The 14735-nt window shown below is 43.1% G+C and overlaps 1 protein-coding gene across 1 annotated transcript in view; it reads left to right on the top strand.

The window, feature by feature from the left end:
- Positions 1-14735, top strand: part of ank1a (ankyrin 1, erythrocytic a) — an 85600-nt gene that overhangs the window by 65885 nt on the left and 4980 nt on the right. Inside the window, 17 exon segments of the mRNA XM_080892893.1 lie at positions 28-252; positions 349-503; positions 598-809; positions 2395-2599; positions 2798-2894; positions 3069-3297; positions 3401-3529; positions 3642-3761; positions 3842-3926; positions 4093-4167; positions 4430-4561; positions 4695-4850; positions 9729-9780; positions 9782-10510; positions 10633-10981; positions 13644-13727; positions 14016-14168. Of these exon segments, the coding sequence (XP_080749019.1) occupies positions 28-252; positions 349-503; positions 598-809; positions 2395-2599; positions 2798-2894; positions 3069-3297; positions 3401-3529; positions 3642-3761; positions 3842-3926; positions 4093-4167; positions 4430-4561; positions 4695-4850; positions 9729-9780; positions 9782-10510; positions 10633-10981; positions 13644-13727; positions 14016-14168 (3187 nt within the window).

The following is a 14735-nucleotide window of genomic DNA, read 5'->3' as shown; positions in this document are numbered from 1 at the left end:
ACCGTCACAATCGCTGTCCGATAACAGGTTCCTGGTCAGTTTTATGGTGGATGCGCGTGGCGGTTCAATGCGAGGCAGCAGGCATAATGGTCTGCGTGTCATCATACCTCCGCGGACGTGTGCTGCACCCACCCGCATTACCTGCCGCCTGGTGAAGCCGCAGAAGCTGACCAGCCCCCCTCCACTGGTGGAGGGAGAGGGGCTGGCCAGCAGAATCATTTCCCTGGGTCCTGCAGGGATGCAGTTTTTGGGGTGAGGAAGCTTCTTTTTTTTCTTTTTTTTTAAAGTGTTTTATGTATTGTTAGAAAAGGGTTTCTCTACTCATGTGTAATTCTGTATGTGTGGCAGACCGGTGATTGTGGAGATCCCCCACTTTGCTGCTCTCAGTCGTGGTGACCGGGAGCTCGTAGTGCTGAGGAGTGAGAATGGCTCGGTCTGGAAAGAACACCGCAACCGTTACGGGGACGAGGTGCTAGAAACAATCCTCAACGGGATGGATGAGGGTAAGAGTTTAAAGGCTGATCTCAGGCTGACACTCAGTTAAGCCACAGCCTAGTGTCATTGTTAAACAAACGCAACCACTTCTTCTCCCTTCAGATTTAGAAAGCCAAGAAGAACTTGGGAAGAAGCGAATCCGCCGCATCATCTCTACCGACTTCCCCCTTTATTTTGCCGTTGTGTCACGAGTGCAACAAGAAAGTGACCTGATTGGCCCGGAAGGAGGCTCCCTGACAAGTAAACTAGTGCCGATGGTCCAGGCCACGTTTCCCGAGACAGCAGTCACCAAACGAGTCCGTCTGGGGCTGCAGGTGAGATGGAACGAAGTGGAGAAGGAAGGAGAGGAGAAACAGAATCGTTAATGCCTGTGTTGCATGTTGGATTTACTTTGATTGTGTAATGATGTATTCTTATGAGCATTTGTGCCAAGTTTCTTTGATTTACTTTACTGTTTTTGTCTGTTTGTCCATTTTTTCTTTTCTTTTTTTTTTTGGGAGGACCTTTTTGCCTTACATTTCACACATTGCATGCACTTGGCACCTTTGTATAACACTGGACTGATTTCAGTGACGTCTTTCTCGCTAATGTATTCTTGACCATATTCTCTGTACTTAGCATTTTACACACTAAATTAAGATATCTAAAAAATAAGCCCATATAAGTTTATATCTATTTTTGAGCCTTTTGAGTCTTTTAGTGTCTTTGCTGTCTAAACAAAAAAAATATAAATAATTATTAGCTCAACTTTAGCACCACATTCTGTAAAGCAGTAATTTTTTTAAGAGGACATATAAGACATAGGACTGCATGTCCCCAACACATCAAGGAGTCACATATCATGGCACTGGGCTGTTAACTGTAAGACTAAAATACATTCAGTAATGTGATTTTACTTTTAAAAATACAGTTAAACTGTACATTAATTCTCTAAAAACAACAATCCAGTCATCAGACATAAAACTATATTGATTTCATTCGAGTTTCTGCCTTCCTAATTCTTCGCCGTATGCATCTATTTGTTTCTCAGACGTGCATATTTGGGATTTCAAGGTTTCGTTTGCATGTGATTTTTATTTTGGTTGCTTAAACAATACCGACTGTTTTGCCATTTGTTTTGCTGCATGTTCTTTTGTTCCAGTTCAAGATTCTGATTGCATTAATTCCTCATTCAAAATCTTCTTTCCATACATAGATCGGCAGCTTAAGCAGCTTGTGTGACTCCAAATCATGTTTCAGTAAATCAAAATGAAAAGTGGACCTTCTACTACTGTTTTGATGAAATTGTTTTTCTTTTAGGCACACGAGTGAATTCAATCTGAGCTCGATAGGTTTTGCAAACTAACAACGCTGATAGTGAATGTAACTGAATATTAGTGAAATATAATGTTCAGTATTTTCTTACATGGCTATATTTTAGGAACATATCTGTTTAACTAAAATGCTGTTGTAGTAATTGCATCATCAATGGCCTTGTGAAAAGCCACAGTGCCTTTTTACTTGATATCTCTCCTGTATTAATGATTGTAAAAGCTTCTTGTTAACATACTTTGTTACATTTTACAATAAAAAATATACTTGTAAAGTCATGCAACCAGTTTGTGTTACTATTTGGTTTTCAGATGTATTGTTTCTGTGTTGAAGTAGTTTGTTCACTGCGGCCTTATTTCTCTTTCTCTCTCTTTCTCATCATCTTTAATTTTCCCCACTTGGTTGTCCTTTCTGTTATCCACTTCTGTTGTCTCATCATCCACCTACAATCAACTCATTACACATGGCATCCTGATCTTTTTTTAAAATCCTCCTTCATATTTATTTATTTTCATTTAATCTCCCTTTCATCAAAACCGTGCCCCCTGTTGCGTGCTCCCTTTTGCCATCATCGACTCCCAACCTCAGGCTCAGCCAGTTCCAGATGAGCTGGTTGCAAAGCTTCTCGGTAACCAAGCAAACTTTAGCCCCGTAGTCACGGTGGAGCCTCGGAGGCGCAAGTTTCACCGACCAATCGGCCTACGTATTCCCCTGCCTCCATCTTGGAGGGAGAGCCCTCGAGACTCTGGGGAGGGTGATACTACCAGTCTGCGTCTTCTCTGCTCTGTCATAGGTACTCCATGCCACAGCTGTCACGTGGGTGTTTGTGTCAATGTCAGCAGTTTACTTCCAAAGCAAAGAAAGATTTGTGTATGCAGCTGATAGTCAGGCTTGGTTAAAATACTTGGTTTAAAATGCTGCCATCACTAGACTTACTCTTTATGACTGCTGATCACTCGGTGTGCTCTCTCTCATTCTCTGTGACTCCCAGGTGGTACAGCCCCAGCTCAATGGGAGGACATTACTGGCACTACTAAGCTTATCTATGCTAGTGAATGTGCCAGTTTCACAACCAATGTTTCTGCACGGTAAGTTCAGATAGCAGCATGTGCAGTGAAATTATATTTGTCATCATAACACAGAAAAAAGAAAGATTATTCAAATTCTTTGCCATCTACAACCACTGCAGTAAGCAGCTTGGCTGTGATTATAAAGAGACAAAGAACAGATGCATGTGACTGAACGTGATCGTTTTCTCCCAGATTCTGGCTCGCAGACTGTCCTCGGACAGCCGAGGCTGTGTCCTTTGCCAACCTGCTGTACAGGGAGCTGTCGGCCGTACCTTACATGGCCAAGTTTGTGGTGTTTGCAAAAATGAATGAGCTACGCGAGGGCCGTTTGCGCTGCTACTGCATGACTGATGACAAGATGGATAAAACTCTGGAGCAGCATGAGAACTTCACAGAGGTGGCTCGCAGCAGGGACATAGAGGTCAGTTCAGAGACCTTCTTACACAGGACAATCGAGTTCTTGGGCCATGTTGTGCTTATTGGATTACTTCTTTGTACATGTGTTAATGCCTCTGTGATTACAGGTTATGGAAGGAATGCCACTTCACCTGGAGTGTTCAGGGAATCTTGTTCCGGTGAGGAAGGCCACCCAACAGCCTCGCTGCTTTAGCTTCCAGGCCTTCAGAGATAATCGACTTCCTGTCTCTGTTAAGGTGTTGCCTTTTGACTTGTCTTCAGTTTTATTTTCTTTGTTACTCCATTAGGTCTTTCTCTACTCATGCATCTGTCATATTTTTTTTTTAACCTTTAACCTCTGCGTCTAAGGTGAGGGACAGTAGTAAAGAGCCCACTGGATTTTTGTCTTTCCTTCGCAAATCCACCAAGTATGAAGACAGCCAGCATGTGCTCTGCAACCTCAACATCGCTATGCCTCCATGTATCAAGGTAAAGCTTTAAAAGACAACTTCAATGTATTTGTTCACATTTCTTCCGAGATTTCCGACTGCATTGATGTTTTCTTTCAGATTGTTGGGAGTGAAGACCGAAGGCGAACTCTCACCCCGCTGGCTTTAAGAGAAAGATACAGTGCTCTAAATGAGCCTGCAATGGGTACGAGTCTCTCACTCTCACTTCTTTATGTAACTAGATCTGTCTACCTTCTAGGGAATAATGTATAATACATGATGATGGCTTCATTATGTCTTATCATAGCACTTAATTTCCAGCCTGCCTAGAATCATTAAGCATCTCAGCTTTATATTTATGTTTTCTGCAGCATCAATGAGTGCTATGGAAAGGACAGAGCTGAAGATGGCTGTAATTGCAGAACAGTTGGGACTGAGCTGGGCTGGTGAGTGGATCTGTTTTATGTGCGGTAAACCATCCGTGTTTATCTTATGTCTGACAAGTTTGCTAGCATGCTGCTGATTAAACAAAGTTAACACATGGTGCCCAGCCAATGAAACTAATTATTTTCTCTGTCAAGAGCCGTGGCTATTTTACAGAGACTGTTCCTTCTCTTCTGTGTACGCCTCATCGGCGTGACTCATACGCCAAATTATATAAATATTTCTCCTGCTTTCTTGATCTTCCTTCTGTCACTTTCTAAACAGAGTTGGCACGTGAGCTTCAGCTGAGTGTGGATGACATTAACAAGATTCGTGTGGAGAATCCAAACTCACTGCTGGAGCAGAGCTCCGCACTGCTCAACCTGTGGGCCACTCTCGAGGGCAAGAGGGCAAAGAGTCAGTAAATCTAAATTTGCTGTAGACATTTGCCATTTCACTTCACTCAAAGCTACACTTTTATGATTTCTAGAAACCCACCCCTCTTCTTCTTTCTTCCATGCATGCCGGTGACTCCTTTTTTTCACTGCAGTGGAGAGTTTGTACACAGCTCTGAAGAGCATCGACCGCATGGACATCATCAACATGTTGGAGGGCCAGCCACCTCAGCCTGTGAGACAAGGATCCCGTGATGTCAACAGACGTCGACACAGCGAGAGAGACCATCTGTCCCCTGGTATGACCAATGGTAAGCGCCCTCCCCAGATCCCATGGCCTGGTCTCATTTCTGTCCCATTTCCTTGATCTCCAGCCACTTTTCCAATAAACATGCACCTCTTTCCCCAAACTCCCCAGAAGATGAAGTCAAGTTTGTTTCCCTCTAAATGACTCTGTTGTCCCAATGTCCTTCTTATTTAATCTCTGTGATGCTCTTGTGTTTTAAAGCTGCCTCAAACTTTTGCAGGATTTTACCTCAGCAACACACAGAGGGACTCAGGACACTCCTACTGTAAAAAGGGTAATATAGAAATGCAGTGAAGTACCTAGGAAACCTTAATTAAATGGTATACTTCAGGGGGTTAATGGTGTATTGGTTCAGTTATTCCATTCTCCTATCCTCAGAGTTTAGTCTTTTTCTTGCTTGTTTGGTAGTTAAGATGTTCTGAGCTTAATTCCAATTCTAATTCACAATAATTTTATGCATCATAAAAAAAAATTCTATAAAATGTGTTGTCATTTAGCATGACATATTCTCTATAAAAACACCTTGTCATACATGATGAGTCCATGTAGATCACAAGTAAAGCCTCGCACATTTGGCCTTCTTACCAACTGTCAGACCTCAGTCTTTTCCTCATGGTTTCCTTCACACGTGCATACCCTACATCTTATTGATTCCATTTTCACATCTGGCCTGCTGTGAGCTCCCCGTCTTCCTGGACTGGCTCCTCCTCTCTGCCTCGAGTGCAGATGATGAGTTAGTCGGACAGGTGATAGGTCCTCTCCGTGAAAACTGGAGCAATAAAGAGAGATGTAACAATGCATACGGATGTGACCATGATGGCTAAAGCGTGAAAAGGGAGACGCTCAGATCACAGCTGCAGTGAATCTGATAACTTTGTATCTGTCTCTTCTGTCTGTCTGTCTGTCTGTCTTTTTGGCTATTTGCCTCCCAAAGGTCGTTCCTGCTTTGACTTGGCGGATTTCAAAAACTGGATATTGTTTACTTGACTTATTTTACAGTGGAAAAAAAAGAATCAAGAGGTTTATGATTTACGATCTAGTTCAGTACTTACTAAAGTCACATCAATAGAGTGAGGCACCCAGCATGACTTTTCAGTGAATAAGAGTGAAACTAGCAAAAGTAAAAACTAGCAACAAAAAAAAAGGAAAGAGTATTTAAAAATATTGTGGTGAAAAATAAAGAACAATGCGCACATAATTATTTTCAGTTTTTACTTTATTCACAGAAGTTAGATGAGAAGATAATGTCTCATTGCATGTTAGCTTAGCTTAGCATGAAGGGAGAAGAGACTGGAAGAAGCAGCTAGCAACCCTGGCTTTATTTTTAACCAGGTAACCTCAGTAAAACCACAGCGTAGACCTATAAACTTTGGACAAAGTTAAAAAAAAAAAAAGACACTAATGAACTGCTTTCACATCTGGACAGAAGCTAACTATACCTCACTTTTTTCTCCACGTTTATGCTAAGCTGAGCTAACCAGCTGCTTTTTAACTGCAGAAATGTGTGGCATCAATCTTCTCATCTGACACTTTGGACAGAAAGGGAAGGAAATTCATGGATATTGAAACATGTCAGTGATTATTTAAAATCAGGTCCGCTATAGACTCCCCATCACCACAAAAACAAACGCGATTTCTATTTTTTAAAGTACTGTGTTTGCAGAAAATATTCCTTCAAACTTGAAATAAAAAGCAAGCAAAGGTTTATTCAAAAGCGACTCCAGGTTACTAAACAAAGCATACACTTGATCATACTAGAGTAACCCCTTTTCCTTTAGACCTCTGTCTGCCTGTGTCTGCATGGGACTTAGTTTGAGTCTTTAGAGGTAGCGTTGGTGCACCGAATGTGCTTTTGGGAGCCCTGATTCATTCCCTGTGACTCTGTCCCTCTCTTTGTTTTTCTCTGGTCATCTGCAGCCTAGCCGCCCCACTCTTCCTCCTTCTCACTTCCTCTCCGAACTCTGACCTCATGTTGACCTCTGACCCACATCTTAAGCTTTTATTTTTTGCGACAAATGCATTTTTCTTTTTTTTCTTTTTTTCCTGACTCTTGAAAACCCCACCTTTCTTAAGTGTCCACTCTGTGACAGATACCCCTCACACAGACTGTGTACTCAGCACCCACTGGGAGGGGGGAGGTGACCCTCACTCTCTCTCACTGTTTCTGTCTGTGTTCATCACCCTGTTTTATATTCCTCTTCCTCTCTTGCTGCTCTTCTCTGTTTCCCACTCCTTCCTTTCCCTCCTTTCCCATCCCTTTTTTCCCCTGCTCTCCTGCATGTCGGCATGTGAACAAGACTTCGCTCATTGCTCATCTCCCTCGTGTTTGCATGGAGGGCCCGCTCTGAGACTGGACTGTTGGAGATAAAGCTTCAAATGCTGCATCAGTGCCTAACGTTGCCTGACAAACAGACATGTGTCTTTGCATGGCATGTATACTGAGAATGACTACAGTCTGTCTCTGTTACTCCTCAATGATCTGTCTTAAAAGGGGATACAGAAAGGCCACAGACCTTTTTTTGTGAACTGTGTCTGCTGTTCATGTATGAATGCTGTGATCGTTTTGTGTGTCGCTAATTCTACGTAAACCGTGTCCATCTTATGTTGTGCAACTATCTATCTTTGATGTCTCTGTGAGTTTTGAGATGTTCAGTTTGAATTTGTTCTCCAACTGTTTCTAAATGTGCTCATTGATTACTGTGAAGTCTATATGTCTCTATGTGTGTATGTGTGCGTGTATCGGTGTGAGCATCTCTACGTGTTTTTTAAATGTTTTGTGGCTTCCACATACATATATGTGCCCGTTTACTGGGCAAAAATTGTATCGTTTATTCATATATATATATATATATATATATATATATATATATATATATATATATATATATATATATATATATATATATATATATATATATATGTTTCTGTACATACATCTGTCAGACACATTTTCCATATTTCACACTTTTTATTATTTCAAATTTTCTCCCCAGATCTCTTTCTTTTCTCGTTATTTACAAATCTACTGCCACAAAGTGAGAGGGATGACAAACTCAGTTAGTTACAAATTCACATTCTTATTTCCTCCTTTTTGGTCTTACCACAAAGCACAAACACGAAATATCCTAAAAGAAAGATAGATAGATAGATAGATAGATAGATAGATAGATAGATAGATAGATAGATAGTCATGTTTATTTGGTTGATTTGGTTTTGAGTTCTTTGTCATTAGATCTTAATTCTAATAATCATATATTCAGGCATCAGGCAATCATATATGCATTTGAAGACTAAAAGTGAATATAATTGAAGCCTCTAAACTTTAAACCTCTTAAAGCAGATGCCCTGGTATCTTGTGGGACCTAAATAAACACCAAATGATTGTTTGAATCTTGTACAGTAGCACTGAAGTACTATAAATTTGATTGCAAGTGAAAATCAAACGCCTGCAGTGTATAGATGTTCTGTATCTGGTTTAGACTAAATCTTCATAAGTCAAAGAACTACATCACAAACTAGAAGTCAGAGTTTATCATCAACTGTACATAACTGAAAGCAGTTGGGATGTGAAAAAGAAAGTAGGACAAGGGTCTTTTCGATGGCTTGGTGTCTCAAATATCGCCTGCACTCTCAGCAGTACTCTACTGCTGGCCATGAATCAAGTTACAGCAGCCTGCACTCTGCAGCTTTCTTACCACTGTACAGTACATACGCATGGTCTCTCTCTCTCTCTCTCTCTCTCTCTCTCTCTCTCTCGCTCTCTCTGAGTCAAACATTAAGGAGAATCATTTCCTCTGCTTCCTGTAATCTATGTACTGCATATGGATAGTATGTCCTTTAGTGGTCAGTCATACTGATACTCATGTTTTGCTTTACCTGCATTACCATTTTTTTCAATTTGTTCACATATTTATGTTGTAAAGGTTTATCACTCTTTACAAATTTAGTATAATCAGGTTAGAAAATATAAATGTTAATATTCGCAAAATAGCCTTAGGTGTAGTCTTCATCTAGATTTTCTTTCATTTTTAGCATGTTACATGAAGTTACTACTGCAATATTTTTTAATGCTTTCTGGGACATTGTACTCAGTTGTGCCAGGTCTGGTTTCATAAGAAAGAAAGAAAAAGAAAAAAAAACATATTTTATCGAAGGTTGTTCAGAAGACGGCTGTAGGAGTGACCTGAGTCCGCAGCTCATTACTAACACAAAGTTTTACTAAATTATATATTTGCACTTGAAATTTGTTTGAGGCAGCAACATTGTGGCTTTCCTAGCAGAAGAAAATTGAAGTCTGTTGTAATTTGTTTGCATAAATTTGAATACTACTATGTTTTATCTTTACATAGTTGTGTTATATTGAATGCACTGTAAAAACAGTATGAGTCAGTGAGAGAGCAGCTGTGTGAAGAATGCGTGCGTGTATGCGAGAAAATGCGATTGCCTGCGAGCATGCCATCCAGCCTGACACCGGTATTAACCTGCCTGTTTCTGAGTGGGTTTGAGTGCATGCATATACGAGTGTGAGCGTATGTGAGTGCTGGTGTGGGTGTGAGACAGAGTGGGTGTGTGTTTGTGTGTCCCTGCTGGACAGGTGTCAATAATCCCTCTCCGTCTCCCTGCAGGTGGCAGCCAGCAGAGCAGCATCAGCCACTGCCGGCCTCGAACCCCAGTCTCAGCCTACTGGTTCAGCTGGCTGTGTCTGCTGCTGCTACCGCTGCTGCTCTGCTACTGTCAGCGCTGGCTGATTGAGCTTGACAGCCTCTCTTCTAAAAGCTGCCCTTGCTCTCATGACCTTAGCTCCTTGCACCTTTATTCTAGCTCTTATTGTCTTGGCCCTCCACTCCCTCCATCCCCACTCCTTTCCCATTTGTCCCTTCAGCCTCCTCTACTCCTCCCCTAAATGCCCAGCTACTGGCCAGGGGAACTTACCCCCCCTCCCAGGGTCCTGATGCTGTGGGGGGTGAGGTGGGGAGCGAGGCGGGGGGCCGGGTGTCAGTGTGCCTCTCTCTGTCTCGCTCCAGGTTATGGGCTGCCGCAGGAAGAGCTTCTCTCACCAGCTTCCATGCAGTACAGCCTGCCCTCCCCGCTGGGTGCTGAGCCTTACTGGCAGGAGGTCTCCAGCCTGGACTGTGCACCTATTGCCACCACAGAAGAAGACACCCTGATGGAGATGTCTGATGTACAGGTGTGGCCCTCAGGCAACAGCCCTTCCTTGGTGGCTGTGGAGGACTCCTCGCTGGAATGCAGCAATGCTGACGATTCGGAGGGTCTGCTGGGGCTGCCGTATGGAAGTCTAGGTCGGCCGGCCAGTCAGGCCAGCGCAGCCAGCGGAGGGGGTGGGGTGCTGAGTGGCTCCATTGAGCTGCCCGAAGACGATTCAGAGATGGGCGTTGACTCGCTCAGCACCACCACACCAGCTTCGCTCGGGGGTACCATCGCTGGGATCAATCTTAACGGGCTGAACAATGGTCAGGGGTCAGAGGCGAGTTCAGAGGCATCAGCCGTCACAAGCACGACTGGTGGTGATGGAACTGGAGGAGGAGGAGGAGGCGGGATGGGCTCAGAGGAAGGGCTTTCTCTTGTTGCAGGACAGCAAAGGGTGTATGCTCGGTTGAGTGAGTCAACTGGTCTGAGCAGTGCTGCAGATCGGAATGGAGACAGGTGAGTACGAGCTCTGTATGCCTCTCAGTTGGTGTGACGTCATATAACCTGGGGCTATAAAACACTATCAGTAAATATTTATGATGTACCACCTCCTAATGAATTCATTGATCTCCTTTCAGGTCAGGCAATGGGGGAAACGGTGGTGGTGGAGGATCTTTCCTTTCTTACCTGCAGGAGCAGACAGGCCCGGGATGGATCCCTGTCACTGACCCTACTCAGGCTTGGGTGGGCAATCAGTCTAAACCCAGGCAAACCATGGAAACCATGATGTCATCAGTGCGTAACGCTGTGGATGGAGACCCTTCCCGAATGTCCCAGGAGGCCTTGCTTCAGCCTGTGAGGGACATGGGGCACTCTGAGATCTTAAGGGGGCACTTCAGAGGTACCCAACCATTTGAGAAGGGTTTGGGCTTTCCACACAGGGTACCAGAGCTGAGGGCCTGGGATGATGTCCGCCTGAAGGGCCAGGTGAGCACGTTAAACCACCCGTGCAAATTTAAAGTGGTCACAGTGAGTAGGATTACTCCTTTTACCATGTCTGGCAAACATTTTAGTCTGAACCAAATTAATGAACAACCGTATTTATAGTTAAACTGCATTTAGCAAATTCTTGTGGTGTAAACAAAAAAGGCGAACTGCTCCAGCAGAGGTAAACCTGGGAGAAACAGTGTGATACAGCAAAATCATTACAGTGTTATACACACAAGCGGTTGCTTTCATACTTCCTCTTCTAGAAGTCACCATTTAAAACCTCACTAATCAGAATTATGTTATGTCGATCCTGGAATCATACAGCAAACGTAAACACACAGCCAAGAACACACACAGTGGTCTTAGGCCCAATTTGGGCACAAACAGCGTGTCCAGCCAAATATAGAAAGCGCTCTCACTCGTCAACCCGCGTTACACGATCCCAACCCCAGTCATTCCCACATGTTAACTTTCTGGCACAACACAGACACATCACACTGTATGGGACAATCTCAGCTGTGAGACTGTGAGAGAACAAAAATAGAGCCTTTCAGAGCCTTTGTGGGCTTCATGCCTCTTGTGGGTCATAATGATACCCAAAAAGCACATTTAGCGTAATTTGGAGGCGGTGGCAGCTGCATAATAGATTCTATGATTGTTTTAGGAGAAATTTGTTGTGTAGGCTGTAGTTAGAGCATGTGTGAGAAGTTTCTTAGTGTTCTTACCACAGCGCACAGAGCCGTTCTGATGGAGGTATTTAAAGCTCACAGATCACATGGTCAAAAAGTGAGGGAGGTGGGAATAGAAGCCTCCCAAGATTGCTTTTGGTTGGATCTGGTGTCTTTGACTGGATAGTTGTGACTCGACGCTAGGAAGGAGAAAGAGACGTGGGGAGAAAAGGGCCCACGGCCCCAGCAAACGGAGGGCAGAAATTAAATGAAAACACCAGTTTGGCTGAACCAGTGACAAAAGAGGGCTGCAGCTGTTACCTTCTCCCTTAGCTAAGAGAAGTGTGAGAAGCAGGAGTCACCACCAGCTACGGGACTGAGGCTGCAGTCGTGCGTTGCTCTGTGCCAACCGTGTTGATTTACTGGGGATCAAAGTGGGGCAATGTGGGCCCTAGTTACCGAACTCCTCTTTAGCTTCGTGCTGCTGGCGTTCCTGGTGATCAGCTGTCAGAATGTCCTCCACATAGCCAGTGGCTCGGTGCGGTCGGTGCTCACCTACATACACACTCAGCTGGACCACGAGCTTGGTGAAATCGAGGGAGTACCCGACGAAGAGGAGAACGTCACCACCAGAATCGTCCGCCGTAGAGTCATTCTTAAGGTACAACAAAACTGAGATCCACGAATTTGAAGAAAGGATCTTAGTGGCAGAAGAGAGAAAAAAGAAATGAAAGAGCAGGGGGGAATCACTGCTGCTGAACTCTTGGATGATGCAGTGTATTTAAGAAAAGTTGAAAGTGATACAGGATAGGTTTGTGGTGAGTTATTTGACTGGTTTTACTGAGAGGAGTGGGAAGGTGCAGCATTATGGACACAAGTAATCGTGGCATACAATGATGGGATTTCATCAATGTTTGTTTGTTTCTATGACAATATCAAATGACTGAGGATGCAACTAAATATATCTTCTGCTTTTATAGATATACTGTAAATAGATTGTCTTCAGCTCAACAAGTTTGGACTCCAGTTCTATAAAAAGTTCTCATTGGCTCTTTGCCATTTCCTTCTTATTGTATCTCAAACTCTATAAAACAGCACATTTTTTATTTATTCTGTTAAGTACACTGAAAATCACACTGAGATTTGGTGGATTATGATATAATTGAAATTATGTACAAAGCATATAATAGATAAATTTCCCTTAATATCCAGAAAGCTTTTAAAATGAGGGATAATAAATACAAATGAAAAGGATATTATGTTTCTGAAAAATCCAAGGCCGGAGCCAGTATGAAATTTCATTGTGTATCTGTTACACAGATTAAACCTAAAGTGCACAGCATACTGAAACTGCTTAAAAGTTGTATAGAAATAACATAATTATTCTGTATGATAACTGATGCTCTAGATACAAATAGTTCATATATAGCTGGATTTGACATGAATAGTTGGTTGTTTCTTCTTTTTTGGTGACTTTGTATTTAAATCTGAGGTTAAAGATGTAGTTGATTTACTTTTCCTTACACGTTGATTGTTTTATTATGGGTAGGTGTTACATAAGCTGTAGCTTTGGACTTGCACCCTTTAGGTTTGTCACTTCTTTTTTTAATTATTATTTAGTTTCATGTGTGATATAAATTGAGATAAAGATCAATTTTAGAGTTTCATACAGGCCTCCACATGCTCGACCTTCACTCGTTCTTAGGCCGAGCGTCCGGCTTCAGGAATTTCTTTGAACTTATAAATAGCTCTAAAGACATGCTGCTATTATAGGGGGCTGTAACACTGTTGTGTAGTAATGAACCTCATCAGTTGTAACTATAAGTGATAAGATCCCCACTGTTAGATTTACTTTCTCTCTCACAAGCAACCTCACCCGCTCCTCACCTATGTGCCATGCAAACAGCGCTGCAGCAACGGCTGTTTTAACTGCCTTTATTGCCACAGTTCAAAACGTTTATGGTTACAAAAAAGCTTTTCTCTGTCCTCAGGGTGATGAGGTTGAAGATCTTCCTGGGGAGCAAGTGAGCGAGGAACATTTCACGGATGAACATGGAAACATTGTCACAAAAAAGGTCAGCCATTTAAATTGCGTCCATGAACACGAATGTCTCCGTTTTCACTTTTTTATCGTGTTTTATCATCACAACACTTTCACGGATCTTTTTACGGAACGATTATTAAACTAATAATCATGACAAAGTTGTTCATCGCACATGACACTGCAAAATCCACGCTTTGTTTTCCCCCAGCATATTTCACCGATCCAGTCTTTTTCACTGCCTTTTCCACACTCTCTGCTCTCGCCCATCACTCTCTCCCACCCTTCTGTGTGCGATTGTGTGCGCGTGTGTCTGCGATAGATCGTGCGCAAGGTGGTGCGCAGAGGGAAGGGATCAGGTGAGGAGGGGTTTCAGGAGGTGAGCGTGGAAGGCTCGCTGCAGGACGCCAACGAGCTGGACGCCGATGCTGAGCAGTTCATGAGCTACGCCGTCTTGGGTCGGGACAGCAGCAAGGTGGGCTTCTGATCTGCAGACGAAGCTCTCTGTCTCGCCTGGAGCTTCCGTGATGACCTCGGGTGTGCGGCCAGCCTGCAAAGCCTAAATGCTCTGAATTAGATCAGATGATACATACCCTGTTTCATTTAAATCCATGTAGTATCTGGGGTCTGTGCTGCAGTAAGTTTTAACGTTTCATCTCACTGTGGATTCCCAGGCATCCCCCAACGGTCCTTGTGCAACTTAACCTGCATAAGCACAAGTTTGTTTGTGATCTTGGAAAATAAAGGTTAGGCATTTTCCACTATGTGTCAGGACTAAATTGCAACAGAAGACAGAGGGACGTGTATTTGATTAATTGCCTGATTGCTGACTTCCCATAACATTAATCTCCACCCATATACTTCACTCTCATGCTCATTATCTGCATGTAAGAGAACAACTGGATCCACTCTGCTCAGGTGCTCTGATTTTTTAAGAGGCTCACAGTAGATCAGTTCATGAGCGTTTCACTGTTTTGGTCATCACTAAACCACAAATGCAGTTCATCTGGGGGGGGGGGGGGGTTCTTGCACATTAATGAGT

Source organism: Rhamphochromis sp. 'chilingali' (genome assembly GCF_963969265.1).
Source record: "Rhamphochromis sp. 'chilingali' genome assembly, chromosome: 10".
Lineage (NCBI taxonomy): Eukaryota > Metazoa > Chordata > Actinopteri > Cichliformes > Cichlidae > Rhamphochromis > Rhamphochromis sp. 'chilingali'.
This window is presented reverse-complemented; position numbering and strand designations above follow the sequence as displayed.